The 20,995-nt window shown below is 28.9% G+C and overlaps 1 protein-coding gene across 3 annotated transcripts in view; it reads left to right on the plus strand.

The window, feature by feature from the left end:
• LOC145246002 (pre-mRNA-splicing factor SLU7-like) overlaps window positions 1-20,995 on the plus strand; it is an 88,859-nt gene that overhangs the window by 55,533 nt on the left and 12,331 nt on the right. For all 3 annotated transcript variants that reach the window (XM_080107801.1, XM_080107802.1, XM_080107800.1), the window contains exons 8-11: window positions 190-287; window positions 4,679-4,746; window positions 5,876-6,072; window positions 6,998-7,102. In XM_080107801.1, the coding sequence (XP_079963927.1) occupies window positions 190-287; window positions 4,679-4,746; window positions 5,876-6,072; window positions 6,998-7,102 (468 nt within the window). The remainder of the gene's footprint in view (window positions 1-189; window positions 288-4,678; window positions 4,747-5,875; window positions 6,073-6,997; window positions 7,103-20,995) is intronic.

The raw sequence follows: 20,995 nt of genomic DNA on the forward strand, positions 1-20,995 counted from the left end.
ATTATAAGTTGCTTTTGTTTACTGCCAAAAAAGAAAATATGAATGAATTGATGTTAAATTTCATTTTGATGTTATTCTATTTTTCCTTATATTACAACTTTTTGACAAACTCATATCTGGACTCCTGGCTAAGTTTGGATATGAAGAGTTCTATTGTATATTGACTGGTTTCGTTTGATCTTTCTACAGTACTTGTACAACTTGGATCCAAATTCTAGTTTTTATGATCCTAAAACAAGAGCAATGAGAGAAAATCCATTCAGAAATTCTGGCAAAGAAGAAGCAGAGTAAGTTCACCTTTTTATATTTCCATTTTGTATTTGAATTTTTAAGAAATTCTTGTTAAAAAATTATAATGTTTTAATGATTTTCTCTTCATAATTTTGTTTAGTTTTAAATTGGTAACTTTATAATGGTTTTCATCAAAAATTGTGTGACTGCTTCTTGTATGTTAGTGTGTTTTTCTTCACATCTGTGTGACTTACACATTATTTTATTTCACTTATTATTTGATTATTTATTAAAATCAAAAATACAATTCATACAATAGCATAAATACTAAAACAATGTAATACAATTATGTTTGATTAAAAAAGTAGTTCCCAGCATAAAATGACTACAAAGGTTCATATGTTGTTAAGCCAAATAATCCAACCCATTATGATATACCTTCTGATGATGTAGATTATCTGTGACCAAAACTTTGTCACTAGCTAAGTTATAATTCCCTTAATTTTTTAAACTCTTATTTCAGATGATTTATTTTTAATTGTTGATCCTCAAGAAATGATATATCAACTACCCTGTTCACCTATCCTTTTTAATACCATTTCAAAGTGAATTGACAAACTACAGTCTGCATTCTAATATTTGCATGTGTTAAAGTTAATGCAAAGTATTGACAAAGTTATTCCACACAAAATGTTAAACTCTATTACTATTCTTGTATATTTAATCAAATTGCTTATTTAAAAATACCATGTAGATTATTTTTCATGTACATTTAATTTTTTTTTTATAAATCATTTTTAGATCCATTAATAAGCACGTCTGTGATGAGGAGGGAGTAGGCAGATAATGTGCTAACATAATTCCAAAAAATGATTTTAGAAAACTATCAAAATTTATTAGTGATTATTTTTTAATTATTTGGAATACTATTATTAAAGAAAAAAAATAGTAATAGTTAAAAAAAAAAAAGATTTCCTGTCTTTTTCTCTCTTACTCTCTGTTCTGCTCTAACCAAGTCTGTCAACCTGTTCCACAAATCCCAAATCCTCAACATGAAATATCTCCAGAAAAAAAAACATGAATAAACCTAGAACCCCATCCTCTAACGTAGACCCCTACTACCATGTCTACTTCTCCAACATCAGGGGTCTACATTCCAACCTTCTAGAGGTTGAAACCCAATTACAGGAGACGAAACCAGACATATTCTTTCTAAACGAAACTAGCATAGGGTCGACCACTTCCCTAATTCATAATTAAAGGATACTCTAACTTAACATCTAAATCTGACCCCCAAGATCGCCATGGGCATGGAATATGTGCCTACATTAAAGATGGCTTTCTGTGCGGTCAGGATATCTCCAGAGAAGACCCTAATTTACCTTTTATGTGATTCCGGGTTGCACTTGCTTACACCACCACATTTATATTTGCTCTCTGTCGCCCCCACAACAGCAGAGTTACTATCTTTAAGAGTATATCTGAGAAAATTGACCACATCCTGTCTGCTCATCCGTCGGCTAACATTCACATTTGCGGTGACTTCAATGTCCATAATGTGGAATGGCTAACCCACTCAAACAAGACAGATCATGAGGGGAGGTTTTGTCACGATTTTGCCATTGCCTATGACCTCACTCAGATTGTTCACGAACCCACCCATGTGCCCGATACTACCGGTCAGTTCGCAAGTCTTCTAGACCTTTTTCTCACAACTTCCTCTGAGCTATGTTCATGTTCCGTTCTATCTCCTCTGGGATCCTCTGACCACTCGGTTGTATCAGTTAAGATAAAAATGAAATGTAATTAGTCTTCAGACGTATCTTTCCACCATACTGTATATCGATACTCTATGGCTGACTGGGATAGCTTCCGTACATTCATATCTGATCTACCTCTGCATTCCATGTTTAAAAAGAATATGTCCTCTATAGTATCAGACCTGACTGAATGGTTAATTGTAGCATACCATCCAAAAAATTCCAACAAAAACCTAATAGCCAGCCATGGTTCTCCCCAGAATGTGCTGCTGTCATCACGCACAGAAATCACTTTTTCTATAGCTACCAACGTACTGAGACTAAAGCCGATTTTAGGACTGCCAGCAACCTCTGTAAAAGAGTAATAAAAAATGCAAGAGAGCTATATGTTCAGTCCGTTAAATCCAAAGTAACTGAGCAGCGGCTTGGTTCCCACCAGTTTTGGCAAATAGCAAACAGGATCCTGAACAGAAGTGTGCGTTCTATCCCAACCATCATTAATGGACGAGAGGTCATCTCGTCAGCATCAGACAAGGCCAAACTATTTGCCAAGAATTTTGCAGCTAATTCTACCGTATACGACGAAGCCCATCAACTCCCCATATTTCCTCCTATAACAGACAGCACACTATGCAACATACAAATATTTGTGCGTGAGGTCGCCAAGCTAATCAAGAACCTTGATTCAAGTAAAGCAACTGGCTTTGACGGCATTCCAATCATAGTGTTGAAAAAGCTTCAACCAGAACTTGCTCACATACTTACAAAACTGTTTAAATGTTGCCTTAAGGAGAAGTGCATCCCAACACCCTGGAAAACCTCATCAGTATGCCCTGTATTTAAGAATTCAGGTGATAAGTCATCTCCATCTCAATACAGACTAGTAAGTCTCCTGTGTGTCATGAGTAAGCTGCTGGAATCCATATTAAATAGCGAAGTAGTCAACCACCTCAGCAGAAATAACCTTCTTAGTGACACGCAATATGGTTTCCGTTCTGCTAGATCTACAGCAGATGTGCTAACAGTTATATTCATAGGATTAGTGAATCTCTTGATGGAGGCTTCCTTTCTAGGGCAATTGCTCTTGGCATATCAAAGGCCTTCGATAAGGTATGGCATAAAGGCCTACTTCACAAGATTTCCAGCTACGGTATAATTGGAAATGTTTTCTCAATTATTAAATCATTTCTCTCTAATAGGCTCATAAAAGTAGTGGTTAATAGCAGAAATCAGAAGCCTACAGTATTAATGCTGGAGTCCCTCAGGGGTCCATCCTGGATCCAACTCTCTTCCTGATCTACATTAATGATCTCCCAAAACACATACTTAAATCATTCGTTGACATCTATGCTGATGACACGACCATCTATGGCAACACATCAAAGGCCGTAAATGACAAAGTTCTCTCTGATTCTCTCTCCTCTGATCTTGAGCGCGTGGTACAAGCGGGGAAGAGGTGGCTGGTTACTTTTTATGCATCTAAAACCAAGCTCCTATCTTTACTTCATCAACGCTCTGATCCCCAACTGGCATCAATTGAAATGGATGGCTCTCATCTTGGGGAGGCTCCAGACAAGCTTCTGGGCTTGACCTTTACTGCTGATTTGAAGTGGAACACATACATCAAGTCAGTTGCCAAGGTCACTGGGAAAATGGTAGGATCCTTCTACCGCTCCAGAAGATATCTCACTACTGATGCAATTCTCTATCTATATAAAAGCCAAGTACGTCCAAGGATGGAGTACTGCTGCCACATCTTGGCAGGAGCTGCTAAAAACAGCCTATCCTGACAGACAGAGTACAAAATAGATTTTGTGTCTTAGTGGGGGATACCCTTTTCTCTTCTCTGCAACTTCTCTCCTATTCTTTCATCGTACTACGTTAAAAAAAATGAAAGCAGTTTATGAAATCTTCTCTTCATTATTTGTGCTTTATCATATTTTTTCTTTTGTAATTCATGGAAAAACTTTGTCTTAGTGGATATTTTTGGTGCTTACTTCTCCCTTTAGAAGGCATTGTTTAAAATTTGTAAAATATCCTCCACACTAATGCCATATTAATTATTCAATTTAAAAAAATATGTTCTGATCTAAAAATATGGCACTTAATCATTAGTATTACAAACAAAAAAATTTTCTTTGAAAGTCTACTAAATTTCACCTTTCAGAATATTTTGCAATCATTTAGTATGCGACTTAGAGGGGGGGGGGCATCTCTTTATTAATTATAATAGATGAAAACTCTTGAATTGAAAGCCATGTTTAATTTCAGAAGAGTTTCTGATGGATAGCTATTTTGTACAAGTCCTGGAGATGAAGTATTTCCAGTGGGTAGCTGTTCTGTACAGGTCCTGGACTTTATAATTTTGCAGACAGAGAGCAATAGATCTTTCCCATGTTGGCATAAAAAATTATGCCCTGAAATGCTAAAAATTCAATGCTTTTATGGAGCAATTTTGTTTTCTGATTGGTTGCTAGCAGCATGTGACTTAATTTGATTTGTCAGTTCCTATTGGCAGCATTTATAAGTAGGATCACCCAACTTTTAGTAATCATACCGTTATTATATATAAAAAAATATTGCCAGAAAAACATTTAATGTTGTTGATGTTGATTCAAACGTAAAAGATATTTTTTCTTAAATATTTTATTTCTTCAGTTTTGAACGAAATGTTATTTTAATTTTAGGATGAAATATGCCGGAGACAATTTTGTCCGATATTCAGGTGATGCTCAGAAAATGGCTTCTCGACAAAGTAAGAAACACTATTTTTTTCAAGTTGCAAATTGGATTTACAAACTTTTATACTTTTAAGTGCATATTATTTTATTATGGATAATTTTCACATTAAAATTTCAAGCAAAGTATCATATTTTATTTTTCTTGATATTTAAAATTCTTAATATAAATAAATTTTCTGTCATTTAAATTATGCAAATATATCTTAACATTAAAATCTCTATTTTCACTTTAGAAATGTTTTATCTTTTCAATTATTTTTATGTAAAACTCAACATTAAAATTAGCTCAAAATGTAAGTGATGACTATAACTATCATGACTGTTTCATGTTACAGAATACGAAAAAAAATTCACTTAACATTATTACATGAAATCATTATATATGATGAGAAAACATTTTATCACATTCGATTTTTTTTTTTAATATGGCTGATGTAATTAAATTATGCTAGACAGATGGGAAACAATTTTGTTTGTAATATGCCACAACTCTTGCCACTAATAAACATTTTTGTTTATAAAAATGACAAGAGATGTCAGTTATTTTTCGTGTAGCATAGTATAAGATTTATTTCTCTTTCATGAATCACTTGTGAAAAATATGAATTTCATTACTATAAATGAGTGGAATTCATATTTTTTACAAATTTTATTGCTTATATAATATATTTAATACCCAGACTATGCTGGGTAGATCTGCTAAATAATATTTGCAGTAAGAAAGAATAAGAATATAAGGATATAAACAAACAGCTACAAATGATAAAAAAATGTTTAGAAAAATTGATTGAAATTTATTTTATTTACTAGCTTTGTGTGCTAGTCATTTTATTTTCATTTTTGTTCGATATTTTTTTTTATATGGCCATATTTAAAAATTCAATAGGACAGGATTTCGTATGTCTAATTCCAGTGAGCATTTTTTAAAATTTTATTTCTTTTAAAAAAATGGTTTTATTCAGTAAGTATATTTTTTAATAACATTGAACATTTTCAGATTCCCTAAGGTGAATATTAACCTTTTTGCTTCCCATATTTCAGTTAATTAGCTGCAGTTCATTAACTTCTTGAAAATGTATTTGCTTATAGGAATATTTTATTGATTTATGGATTCCAATTTAAATAATTTTCTTTCTTTGTCAGTGTTTGCTTGGGAAGCTTACGAACGAGGTGTAGATGTTCATCTTCAGGCTGATCCTACAAAGTTGGAATTATTACACAAAGAATTTGATAACAGAACAGATCAGTTTAAAACCAATCAGCGAGAAAGTATTCTGACCAAATATGGTGGAGAAGAACACTTAGATGCACCACCAAAACAACTTCTACTTGCACAAACAGTAAGATTTTTGTTTCACTCATGTTAATCTGTTTTTATCATGTTCAAATATTTTTAAGTGCAGATTTTAATTGATTTTTTTTGTAAGATTTTAAAACTTACACATTCTTTTAATTTAAAAATGGATCATAGATTTGTCTCTATCATCGCTGTTGATTCTTTTTCCAATTCTTTATCTAGTTTACTCTGATTCCAAAGAGAGACAAATTGAGTATAGTCCCTATTTACTTACCAACCCATAGTAGAACGATTATATTTAGTAAATTTTAAATGTAGGTGATATCCAGCCCTTAAACCAAGGATAGAACAGATACAATGCTTGATCCTAACCCAAAGACCAGGAAGTGCAGATAGTATAGAGTTTAGTGAAGAGATGTGATGTTGAGGATTATAGTTATAATCTCTTGACCAACAGACAACTATTTCAGTTATTGTTTTATTTAAATTTGTTTCCCAGTTTAGATTTAATTTTCAAATTCTGAATCATATGAGACAATCATTTGGTTCTATTGATTTTTTTTTTTACTAAGACATTGAAGATTTTGTATGTTTTTTTTTTCTTTTTTTAAAATTCTTTATAACTTATAAACGTTTTGATGTTAAAAGATGTTTCTTCCTTTTCTATGAAACAGAATTCGCTATTTAGAATTACTCCTAATTTCCATAATTGAACATACACAAAATCTGTTAAAGTTATGTTTTCTAGATTTAGTTATGCCAAATAAGATTTGAAAGATATTCATTTGTCTGACTTTCCATATTCCTTATACCTTTCATAAAATTCTACATGCAATTTGAATCAATGGTAATTTTTAAATTGATAGTTTTTTATAAATATGAAAAATTGTGAAAATATGACAGCTTTTTTTTTTATTTTGCTATGAATTTGTGATATTGTTTTATGCTAAAGTATTTCTTTTTCTTAGGAGGATTACATTGAATATTCTCGTCATGGAACAATTATCAAAGGTCAAGAAAAAGCTTCAATAAAATCACGTTATGAAGAAGATGTTTATCCAAACAATCATACTGTAAGTGGTAGTAGCATTTTCCACAATTTCTTATTTCTTATATTTTTATATATATATATATATATATATATTTTTTTTTTATTGCATTTTCACTCCAAAAAGGCGCATTACCACTTTGTTGTAGGGGGCTACTATCAAGTACATAAGCATCAGGGGTACTGTGTAGGGAGTTGGGTAGCAAGATGTCGGTTCACGTTACACTTGAACTTCTGCATGTCAGTACTGTTGGGGAAGCAGGGACCCGGAAGGAATTCCAAAATCTAGCGGTTCTGGGGAAGAAACTACTGGAATAAAAGGCTCTCTTACATCTAGGGATCTCTACCGTGAAGGGGTTGGATTTTGCTGCTTGTTGGGTTTGGCAGAGGTATTTACATCATGGGGGCACAAGTGCTTGCAGTTCGTCAGAGCATTCACCGTTAAAGTATTTGTAGAACAAGCAGAGGGATGCAAAATTTCGTTGATGGGACAGAGGCTGAAGCTTAGATGACAGTTCAGGACATATCAGATTGACGACTCTCTTTTGAACCTTGTCTAGGAGTGAGAGACTAGTGGCAGATGCACCAGTCCAAATATGACAACAATATTCCATACATGGTCGCCTTATAGAGGTACAGGATACTTTCGGGTGTTAGTAGCTTTCTAGCACGATAGAGAAAACCCACCTTCTTCGCAGCGGTCCTGGCAATGTTCTCAATGTAATTGTTCCAACTCATGTTTCCTGTGAACATTAGGCCGAGAAGTTTAAAAGATGTATTTTCAGATAAAGAGTCTTTGGCCATAGCTATTGGCGGTAGGGAAGGTTTCTTGTAATTATTGAAGGAAACAAATTTAGTTTTGGCAGCATTGAATGTGATCATCCATTTTTGTCCCCATTCCACTACGGATCGGAGGTCATCCTCTAGTGTTTCTGCCATTTCTTTAGATATGTGTTCATTTGTTTTCCTGTCGTGTCTGTTATAGAGCGTGGTGTTGTCAGCATATATACCCATCTCACAGACAATTTTGTCAGGGAGGTCATTTATGAATATTAGGAATAACAGAGGTCCAAGGATAGACCCCTGAGGTACTCCCGCATTTATATCATATTGTTTAGATGTATGACCATTGAGAACAACTTGGATTTTTCTCTTATCTAAGAAGGATTTAATTATGTTAAGTATTCTACCAGTGATACCGTATGATCTGATTTTCTTGAGAAGATCCTCATGCCATACCCTGTCAATAAAGATATATCTAGAGCTACCGCTCTACACTCCCCCTCTTTGTCCAGTGAATGGTATATACGTTCTGAGATTACAGTTAGGATGTCTGCTGTGAAACGGGCTTGCTTAAATCCATATTGTTGGTCGGTAAGAAGTTTAGCATCTGTAAGGTGATGAACTAGAGCTTGGTTAATTATGGTCTCAAATATTTTGGCAAAAAGTGGGAGGAGGCTAATGGGGCGATAATTTAATGGGTCAGTTCTTTCGCCAGAATTCTTAAAAACTGGTACTACAGAAGCAGTTTCCATCATGCAGAGAAGCAAGATTCATTAAGGCATTTGTTGTAAAATTTGGAGAGAACTGGAGCTACTTCGGCGGCGCACTTTTTTAATAGCACAGCTGGGATGAGATTAGGTCCACATGCTTTTGCAGTGTCAAGATTTCTTATGATAGCATGCACCTGAGAAGGGGTGATTTTCAGATCATCTAGTGTGTAGTCTGTCCGCAAAGGAAAGTCAGGAAGGGGGTGGTTAGCAGGGTCCAGTGTGGAGTTGGAGGCAAACCGTCTGGCAAGCATGTTAGCCTTCTCAGTTGCAGAGCAAACAACCTCATGATTGTTGAATAGTGGGGGAATTGTTGATTGCCCATTATTTACTACACTGTTGTAGATTTTCCAGAAGTCGCGGGTTCCTAATTTCTGTGCTTCGATGCATTTTTTGGTGGTTTCAGTAAATTCTCTCTTAGCTGTCGCTATTTCTTTCTTACAGTTACTTCTGGCTTCTATATACTTCTATCTGTTTGATCTGGACTTATGTCGGTTAAATCTGCGGTACGCATGCTGCCTTTGCACTATTGCAGCTGCACAAGTAGAAGTAAACCATTGGGGAGAGTGGGGCTTGCTATAGATTTTGAGCATGGGAACATGTGCTTCAATTGCCATTTTGAACCATTCAGTGGTCTCATTTGTGCAATGTTCAGCAGGAAGTGAAAAAATATTTTGCCATGGAGTGTCCCTGATGAGATCCCTGATTGCTTCCCAGTCAGCCTTTTTATAATATCTCATTGTTTTGAGCAGTGGCTCTTCAGTTTTGGCTCTAGAGTTTAGGGCGATTTCAACCATTACCACTGCATGATCGACGTTCCCTAGAGGGCTGTGGGAATTCGTTACACAGTCATCGGGAACTGTGGTTAGAAACAGATCTAGAAATGATGCATGTTGTTCTTGCTGGTCTGGGAAACGAGTTGGAAAAGTAACCATCTGTGATAGGGAATGAGATATAGAGAAGTTATGTGTTGTGGTACCATCTGTGTTTGTTACTTTTTATGCATCTAAAACCAAGCTCCTATCTTTACTTCATCAACGCTCTGATTTTAAATTTTTTATTTTTATTTTATTTTTATTTTTTCCTTTTTCTTCCATTGATGTGTATAATTACAATTAATTAATTTTAAAGTTTTTATTTTTATTTTTTCCTTTTTCTTCCATTAATGTGTATCATTACAATTAATTAATTTTAAAGTTTTTATTTTTATTTTTTTATTTTTCTTCCATTGATGTGTATCATTACAATTAATTAATTTTAAAGTTTTTATTTTTATTTTATTTTTATTTTTTCCTTTTTCTTCCATTGATGTGTATCATTACAATTAATTAATTTTAAAGTTTTTATTTTTATTTTATTTTTATTTTTTCCTTTTTCTTCCATTGATGTGTATCATTACAATTAATTAATTTTAAAGTTTTTATTTTTATTTTATTTTTATTTTTTCCTTTTTCTTCCATTGATGTGTATCATTACAATTAATTAATTTTAAAGTTTTTATTTTTATTTTTTCCTTTTTCTTCCATTAATGTGTATCATTACAATTAATTAATTTTAAAGTTTTTATTTCTATTTTATTTTTATTTTTTCCTTTTTCTTCCATTGATGTGTATCATTACAATTAATTAATTTTAAAGTTTTTATTTTTATTTTTTTATTTTTCTTCCATTGATGTGTATCATTACAATTAATTAATTTTAAAGTTTTTATTTTTATTTTATTTTTATTTTTTCCTTTTTCTTCTATTGATGTGTATCATTACAATTAATTAATTTTAAAGTTTTTATTTTTATTTTTTCCTTTTTCTTCCATTGATGTGTATCATTACAATTAATTAATTTTAAAGTTTTTATTTTTATTTTTTCCTTTTTCTTCCATTTATGTGTATCATTACGATTAATTTTAAAGTTTTTATTTTTATTTTATTATTATTTTTTCCTTTTTCTTCCATTGATGTGTATCATTACACTTAATTAATTTTAAAGTTTTTATTTTTATTTGTTCCTTTTTCTTCCATTGATGTGTATCATTACTAGTGGTGGGACGATTAATCGGAATCGGAATTGTTAATCGTAAGAATCGTGTATTTTGGGAGGTATCGGAATCGGAATCGCATCGTTAAAAAATACCTTAATTTTCCGATTCCTCCATTACGATTCTTTTAGTCTGATGTTGAAAAAAAGAAAAAAAATTCCTGATATTTCTAACCGCAAGAGAGAAATGTAGCATGTTATAAAAAGAAACCAAAGAAATTCATTATTAACAGGGCAATGCTTAGTGCCCCTCCCTTACAAGGTTCATTCATTCAGATCTATTGTAATCAAAACTACAAAAGAGTTAACTTGAAAAGAAGTATGCAGGGCTCTACATTGCGAGTAAAAATAAAAAAACGCTTATCTTTTTGGGGATTGTTTTTTTTTTTTTACTGACAAATCTTCTAATACTGAATGAAAATGCTTTTTCAACTTATATTTTCTTAAAATAAAATGAGCAAAGTCAAATTATTTAAACAGTAAACGGTTTAATAGAACAATGTACTTTTTTTTTCTTTTTTTAAAAGAAGGCTTTTGAAAGAAATATCTCTAAAATGAAATTGATCACGTTGTATTATTTCGCAAAGTTTTGACAGTTGTCGGCTTCTTTTGATGTTTCCAAAAAATCGACCCCATACCTATCTCTTCCAAACCTAAAGTTATTAAATAACCCCTTCGTTAATTCAAGGGTAATTAATTCAATTCAGTCAAGTTTTTTTTTTAACTTCATTGAAATAAAATCCATTTTTTAAATTTTTTTCTCCAGAAAGATAAAACCCTGAATTTGATTATATTAAAAGCAGAATAATATAATCTTTTTTCTAGAATTTTAAATTGAAAATTAAAAGTGTTTTGCGCAGTTTTTTACCGATCGAAAAAGAAATTAATATATATATTTTTAAAAGGTTTTGTAATCAACTAATTTTTATGTCTAAATAATATTTACGATTAATTAAACAATTTCATTTTAAAAAGTATTTATGAATAGAATTTTACTTAAGACTTATAGTTTAGCAATATTGAACCGCATCAACCATGTGTGAATTGAACACAGTCAACCAAAAAAAAATTTCAAAAGAAAATGCATATTTGCATTTCATTATGTAAACTTTTATACATTGGTTTCAAAAATTAAATTCTATAAGTTTTTTTTGTTAACTACCGGTTGGTACAATTTACCGCCCCATCCCTTTATATTTTCTTCTTTTTGTCTTTTTTAGCGGATTTTTTTTTTTTTTTTTTTTTTTTTACACAGTGATCACCACTTATCAAGGCCCGGAAGCCACTCAGGGATAAGGGTTATTGCAAGTACATTACGTTAGTGTGGAGATCTGATGAAGTGTTTAATTAGGGGGGCGGTTCATTAGGAATTTGTTAACGTTGGACTTGAAGACATCCAAGTTGTAGTCCGGAGGGAAGCAGGCAGACGGAACAGAGTTCCACAGGCGTGCAGTTCTAAGAAAGAAGCTTTGTTCATGGAATCCGCGTTTTGATTTAGGCACAGATATAGAGTGGGGGAAATTTTTCACAGTGGATTCAGCTAGACGGGTGTTTTTCGTGAAAGATTGGCGAGGGGGGACCAGAGATTGGAGTTCAGACGAGCACCTGCCATGAAAATAATGATCAAACAAGGATAGGCTCGCAACGTCTCTTCTGTGGGAGAGAGGTTGCAGGGTAGAGAAAAGAGCATCCCCCACTAAACCACGAAGACTATTTTGTACTCTGTCAAGGCATGATAGGCTGTTTTTGGCAGCTCCTGCCCAGATATGGCAACAGTATTCCATCCTTGGACATACTTGGCTTTTATATAGATAGAGAATTGCATCAGTAGTGAGATATCTTCTGGAGCGGTAGAAGGATCCCACCATCTTTCCAGCGACCTTGGCAACAGACTTGATGTACGTGTTCCATTTCAGATCAGGAGTAAAGGTCAAACCCAGAAGCTTGTCAAAACACGGGGCCTCACCCAGACGAGAGCCATCCATCACAATTGATACCAACTGGGCATCAGAGCGTTGATGATGTAAGGATAGGAGTTTGGTTTTGGATGCATTAAAGGTAACCAGCCACATTTTCCCCCACTGAACCACGCGCTCGAGATCAGAGGAGAGAGAATCCGAGAGAACTTTGTCATTTGCAGCCTTTGATGTGTTGCCGTAGATGGTCGTGTCATCAGCATAGATGTCAACGAATGATTTAAGTATGTGTTTAGGGAGGTCATTGATGTAGATCAGGAAGAGAGTTGGGCCCAGGATTGACCCCTGAGGGACTCCAGCATTTATATTGCAGGCCTCCGATTTTTGTCCATCTACCACTACTCTTATAAGCCTATCGGAGAGAAATGATTTAATGATAGAGAACACATTTCCAGTTATACCGTAGCTGGAAATCTTGTGAAGTAGACCCTTATGTCATACCTTGTCGAAGGCCTTTGATATGTCAAGAGTAATTGCCCTAGAAAGGAAGCCTTTGTCAAGAGATTCACTAATCCTGTGGGATATAACCGTCAGCACATCTGCGGTAGATCTTGCAGAGCGGAAACCATATTGTGTGTCACTAAGAAGGTTATTCCTACTAAGGTGGTTGACTATTTCTCTATTTAATATGGATTCCAGCAACTTACTCATAACACACAGGAGACTTATTGGTCTGTACTGAGAGGGAGAGGACTTATCACCTGAATTCTTAAACACAGGGCAAACTGATGAGGTCTTCCAGGGGGTCGGAAAGCACTTCTCCTTAAGGCAGCGCTTAAATAGTTTCGTAAGTATGGGAGCAAGTTCTGGTTGAAGCTTTTTTAACACTATAATTGGGATGCTATCAGGGCCAGTTGCCTTACTAGAATCTAGGTTCTTGATTAGCTTGGCGACCTCATGCACGGATATTTGTATGTTACCTTGCTTGTTCTGTGTTGTAGGAGGGTTATGGGGAGTTGATGGCCTTCGTCGCATAGGGTAGAATTAGCTGCAAAGTTCTTTGCAAATAGTTTGGCCCTGTCTGACGCTGACTAGATGACCTCTGGTCCATTGATAATGGTTGGGATATAACGCACAACGCCAAAGTCCAAAAAAAGTCTTCCATGGAAACTTTTTGAAGTTGATGAAGATGATGAGTTGAAAGCCATTTGCAAAGTCTGTCAAATTAAAATATCGCAAGGAATAAAACCATCTAACATGATCACAACCAACATGTTAAAACATTTAACTATGATGCATCCAAATAAATTGGAGGAGCAAAATAAAAAAGAAAAGGAACAAAAAATTACCAACTAGTCACTCAGAGCAGTTTTATTAGTGAGGGTCGAAATCGCAGTGTCTTTTTTTTTTTTTTTTTTGCCTACGTCACCATCTAGGTGTCACCAATTTTTTTAACCCTCCTTAACTTCAAAGAGTAAATACAATATATACAACTAAAAAAATGATTTTTATAAATGCTGATTCTATTCATGAAAAATTCTTTTACCTAGAAATTAAAACTTAGGTAAAGATAGCTGACTGACAGCAACAGGAGCACTGGTTAACTACTGAACCACGTGGAAAGGTGTGGGGGGGGGGGAGGAAAAAAAGGAAATTAAATGATGATAATAAATTATGATAACCGTCTTTGAAAGGCACTAAACTCCTAAAATTTACTTCTTTAAAATTTTAGGCGGCATTCCCCGGCGATTTTAAAGCACTCTCTCTCTCAAAAAAAAAAAAAAAAAAAAAAAAAGATTTAATTTTTAAGTTTGGGAAAGATATATTTATTATAACCGAATTTTTGTATGAAGACTGGATCTACTTTATTGGACGTTAATTTGTGAGATAAGTAATTTTTCAATGTTTAATATGTTTTTAAAGTTTCAATTATCAATTAAATTTTTTTAATTGCGTTTATTTTTCAATTTATTTAAAAAAACAGGGTTTTAAATATATTTTTCAAGGTAACAAGCTTCGAAAGAAGTCTAATAAAAAAAAAAAATCACTTAATTTTTAATTTCGACAACCTTGAGAATTTAATTATTAAAAAAATATTGAAATGTGACATTTTTTTATTTAACATTTCTATTAGTTCAATTAATTTTCTTTCAATAATTCATTTCACTCAACAAACTTCACCATTTTTTTTTTCTTTTAATCTTTTTCTGTAATTTTGGTAATTATGTTTGCTAAATTTAATCTAGCATTTCATTTGTTTTTTATAGTGGTATCATTTTTATATGTGTTCCTTTGATATACCCTATTTCAAAATTAGTTTGGCTAAACTTATTCTTCACGTTAGAAACAATGTGTAAAAGCAATGAAAAAGTAAGAAACAATAATAGGTGTTAACTACTCCTTGTGAATTATGGAGGTCTGAAGAACTGCCGTCACAAATACAACTATCAATAGCCAAACAAAAAATCGTTTTTGAAATTCCTTTAATTGTAACTTTTCGCTACACCTACCTTTTTGGTATAAAACACAAAAACTTTCGATTAATGGCATTTCTCATATATGGTCGTTAACTTTGGAAAGGTCATTTTGCATCTACAGCGCCATGTCAGATGGTATATTATTTTTTTTTCATTACGCACGTTCATTTATAAATTATTAAATTAAATATTTATCTTTTTTTATATTTAATTAGTATATATTTTCTTTCTCTTCCGCTATATTTTTTTTATTTAATTCATTAAATCTGTTAATTATGAGGACCAAAATAATGAATCGTGTGTATTTATTCTCTAATTTTCTTGTTTTTGTTCTGTTATATAAATTCTATTTTATTTGTTTTTTCTCTGAAGGATAAATTCTATTTTCTTTGAGTTTTTTTTCTCTATTCCAATTAAGTAAAATAAATTTTCTCTAAAATAAAGTTTGCTAAGTTTTCCGTTTAGTTTACTATATAATAATTTTATTTAAACCAAAACACGATGGTGTAGACATAAAATATCTCTTCCAAAGTTAGGGAACATATTTGGGAACTACCGACCATAAGTATAAAACTACCTGGTATATTTCAAAACAATAATTCCCTAGGAATCGGAATCGGAATCGTACTTGGTATCGGAATCGTTAATCAATATTTTCCTGGAATCGGAATCGGAATCGGAATCGTATAAAAATTAGGAATCGTCCCAACACTAATCATTACAATTAATTAATTTTAAAGTTTTTGTTATTATTTTTTCCTTTTTCTTCCATTGATGTGTATCATTACAATTAATTAATTTTAAAGTTTTTATTTTTATTTTATTATTATTTTTTCCTTTTTCTTCCATTGATGTGTATCATTACGATTAATTAATTTTAAAGTTTTTATTTTTATTTTTTCCTTTTTCTTCCATTGATGTGTATCATTACGATTAATTAATTTTAAAGTTTTTATTTTTATTTTATTATTATTTTTTCCTTTTTCTTCCATTGATGTGTATCATTACGATTAATTAATTTTAAAGTTTTTATTTTTATTTTATTATTATTTTTTCCTTTTTCTTCCATTGATGTGTATCATTACGATTAATTAATTTTAAAGTTTTTATTTTTATTTTATTATTATTTTTTCCCTTTTCTTCCATTGATGTGTATCATTACAATTAATTAATTTTAAAGTTTTTATTTTTATTTTATTATTATTTTTTCCCTTTTCTTCCATTGATGTGTATCATTACGATTAATTAATTTTAAAGTTTTTATTTTTATTTTATTATTATTTTTTCCTTTTTCTTCCATTAATGTGTATCATTACGATTAATTAATTTTAAAGTTTTTATTTTTATTTTATTTTTATTTTTTCCTTTTTCTTCCATTGATGTGTATCATTACAATTAATTAATTTTAAAGTTTTTATTTTTATTTTATTTTTATTTTTTCCTTTTTCTTCCATTGATGTGTATCATTACAATTAATTAATTTTAAAGTTTTTATTTTTATTTTTTCCTTTTTCTTCCATTTATGTGTATCATTACGATTAATTTTAAAGTTTTTATTTTTATTTTATTATTATTTTTTCCTTTTTCTTCCATTGATGTGTATCATTACAATTAATTAATTAATTTTAAAGTGTTTATTTTTATTTTTTCCTTTTTCTACCATTGATGTGTATCATTACAATTAATTAATTTTAAAGTTTTTATTTTTATTTTTTCCTTTTTCTTCCATTGATGTGTATCATTACAATTAATTAATTTTAAAGTTTTGGTTTCTATTTTTTTTTTATTTTTTCCTCCATTGATGTGTATCATTACAATTAATTAATTTTAAAGTTTTTATTTTTATTTTTTCCTTTTTCTTCCATTGATGTGTATCATTACAATTAATTATTTTAAAAGTTTTTATTAGTATTTTATTATTATTTTTTCCTTTTTCTTCCATTGATGTGTATCATTACAATTAATTAATATTTAAGTTTTTATTTTTATTTTTTCCTTTTTCTTCCATTGATGTGTATCATTACAATTACTTATTTTAAAAGTTTTTATTAGTATTTTATTATTATTTTTTCCTTTTTCTTCCATTGATGTGTATCATTACAATTAATTATTTTAAAAGTTTTTATTAGTATTTTATTATTATTTTTTCCTTTTTCTTCCATTGATGTGTATCATTACAATTAATTAATTTTAAAGTTTTTATTTTTATTTTTTCCTTTTTCTTCCATTGATGTGTATCATTACAATTAATTATTTTAAAAGTTTTTATTAGTATTTTATTATTATTTTTTCCTTTTTCTTCCATTGATGTGTATCATTACAATTAATTATTTTAAAAGTTTTTATTAGTATTTTATTATTATTTTTTCCTTTTTCTTCCATTGATGTGTATCATTACAATTAATTAATTTTAAAGTTTTTATTATTATTTTTCCTTTTTCTTCCATTGATGTGTATCATTACAATTAATTAATTTTAAAGTTTTTCTTATTATTTTTCCTTTTTCTTCCATTGATGTGTATCATTACAATTAATTAATGTTAAAGTTTTTATTATTATTTTTCCTTTTTCTTCCATTGATGTGTATCATTACAATTAATTAATTTTAAAGTTTTTATTTTTATTTTTTCCTTTTTCTTCCATTGATGTGTATCATTACAATTAATTAATTTTAAAGTTTTTATTTTTATTTTTTCCTTTTCCTTTTTCTTCCATTGATGTGTATCATTACAATTAATTAATTAATTTTAAAGTGTTTATTTTTATTTTTTCCTTTTTCTTCCATTGATGTGTATCATTACAATTAATTAATTTTAAAGTTTTTATTTTTATTTTTTCCTTTTTCTTCCATTGATGTGTATCATTACAATTAATTAATTTTAAAGTTTTCATTTCTATTTATTTTTATTTTTTCCTCCATTGATGTGTATCATTACAATTAATTAATTTTAAAGTTTTTATTTTTATTTTTTCCTTTTTCTTCCATTGATGTGTATCATTACAATTAATTATTTTTAAAGTTTTTATTATTATTTTATTTTTATTTTTTCCTTTTTCTTCCATTGATGTGTATCATTACAATTAATTAATTTTAAAGTTTTTATTATTATTTTATTTTTATTTTTTCCTTTTTCTTCCATTAATGTGTATCATTACAATTAATTAATTTTAAAGTTTTTATTATTATTTTTATTTTAATTTTTCCTTTTCCTTTTTCTTCCATTAATGTATCATTACAATTAATTAATTTTAAAGTTTTTATTATTATTTTTTCCTTTTTCTTCCATTGATGTGTATCATTACAATTAATTTTAAAGTTTTTATTTTTATTTTTTCCTTTTTCTTCCATTAATGTGTATCATTACAATTAATTAATTTTAAAGTTTTTATTTTATTTTTATTTTTTCCTTTTTCTTCCATTGATGTGTATCATTACAATTAATTAATTTTAAAGTTTTTATTTTTATTTTTTCCTTTTTCTTCCATTGATGTGTATCATTACAATTAATTAATTTAAAAGTTTTTATTTTTATTTTTTCCTTTTTCTTCCATTGATGTGTATCATTACAATTAATTAATTTTAAAGTTTTTATTTTTATTTTTTCCTTTTTCTTCCATTGATGTGTATCATTACAATTAATTAATTTTAAAGTTTTTATTTTTATTTTTTCCTTTTTCTTCCATTGATGTGTATCATTACAATTAATTTTAAAGTTTTTATTTTTTTTTTCCTTTTTCTTCCATTGATGTGTATCATTACAATTAATTAATTTTAAAGTTTTTATTTTTATTTTTTCCCTTTTCTTCCATTGATGTGTATCATTACAATTAATTTTAAAGTTGTTATTTTTTTTTCCTTTTTCTTCCATTGATGTGTATCATTACAATTAATTAATTTTAAATTTTTTATTTTTATTTTTTCCTTTTTCTTCCATTGATGTGTATCATTACAATTAATTAATTTTAAAGTTTTTATTTTTTATTTTTTCCTTTTTCTTCCATTGATGTGTATCATTACAATTAATTAATTTTAAAGTTTTTATTTTTATTTTTTCCTTTTTCTTCCATTGATGTGTATCATTACAATTAATTATTTTTAAAGTTTTTATTAGTATTTAATATTATTTTTTCCTTTTTCTTCCATTGATGTGTATCATTACAATTAATTATTTTAAAAGTTTTTATTAGTATTTTATTATTATTTTTTCCTTTTTCTTCCATTGATGTGTATCATTACAATTAATTAATTTTAAAGTTTTTCTTATTATTTTTCCTTTTTCTTCCATTGATGTGTATCATTACAATTAATTAATGTTAAAGTTTTTATTATTATTTTTCCTTTTTCTTCCATTGATGTGTATCATTACAATTAATTAATTTTACAGTTTTTATTTTTATTTTTTCCTTTTTCTTCCATTGATGTGTATCATTACAATTAATTAATTTTAAAGTTTTTATTTTTATTTTTTCCTTTTCCTTTTTCTTCCATTGATGTGTATCATTACAATTAATTAATTAATTTTAAAGTGTTTATTTTTATTTTTTCCTTTTTCTTCTATTGATGTGTATCATTACAATTAATTAATTTTAAAGTTTTCATTTCTATTTATTTTTATTTTTTCCTCCATTGATGTGTATCATTACAATTAATTAATTTTAAAGTTTTTATTTTTATTTTTTCCTTTTTCTTCCATTGATGTGTATCATTACAATTAATTATTTTTAAAGTTTTTATTATTATTTTATTTTTATTTTTTCCTTTTTCTTCCATTGATGTGTATCATTACAATTAATTAATTTTAAAGTTTTTATTATTATTTTATTTTTATTTTTTCCTTTTTCTTCCATTAATGTGTATCATTACAATTAATTAATTTTAAAGTTTTTATTATTATTTTATTTTTATTTTTTCCTTTTCCTTTTTCTTCCATTAATGTATCATTACAATTAATTAATTTTAAAGTTTTTATTATTATTTTTTCCTTTTTCTTCCATTGATGTGTATCATTACAATTAATTTTAAAGTTTTTATTTTTATTTTTTCCTTTTTCTTCCATTAATGTGTAACATTACAATTAATTAATTTTAAAGTTTTTATTTTATTTTTATTTTTTCCTTTTTCTTCCATTGATGTGTATCATTACAATTAATTAATTTTAAAGTTTTTATTTTTATTTTATTTTTATTTTTTCCTTTTTCTTCCATTAATGTGTATCATTACAATTAATTAATTTTAAAGTTTTTATTTTATTTTTATTTTTTCCTTTTTCTTCCATTGATGTGTATCATTACAATTAATTAATTTTAAAGTTTTTATTTTTATTTTTTCCTTTTTCTTCCATTGATGTGTATCATTACAATTAATTAATTTAAAAGTTTTTATTTTTATTTTTTCCTTTTTCTTCCATTGATGTGTATCATTACAATTAATTAATTTTAAAGTTTTTATTTTTATTTTTTCCTTTTTCTTCCATTGATGTGTATCATTACAATTAATTAATTTTAAAGTTTTTATTTTTATTTTTTCCTTTTTCTTCCATTGATGTGTATCATTACAATTAATTAATTTTAAAGTTTTTATTTTTATTTTTTCCTTTTTCTTCCATTGATGTGTATCATTACAATTAATTTTAAAGTTTTTATTTTTTTTTTCCTTTTTCTTCCATTGATGTGTATCATTACAATTAATTAATTTTAAAGTTTTTATTTTTATTTTTTCCTTTTTCTTCCATTGATGTGTATCATTACAATTAATTAATTTTAAAGTTTTTATTTTTTATTTTTTCCTTTTTCTTCCATTGATGTGTATCATTACAATTAATTAATTTTAAAGTTTTTATTTTTTATTTTTTCCTTTTTCTTCCATTGATGTGTATCATTACAATTAATTAATTTTAAAGTTTTTATTTTTATTTTTTCCTTTTTCTTCCATTGATGTGTAT

The sequence above is a fragment of the Euprymna scolopes genome, chromosome 23 (genome assembly GCF_053919585.1).
Source record: "Euprymna scolopes isolate OS-2025 chromosome 23, ASM5391958v1, whole genome shotgun sequence".
In the NCBI taxonomy this organism is placed as follows: domain Eukaryota; kingdom Metazoa; phylum Mollusca; class Cephalopoda; order Sepiida; family Sepiolidae; genus Euprymna; species Euprymna scolopes.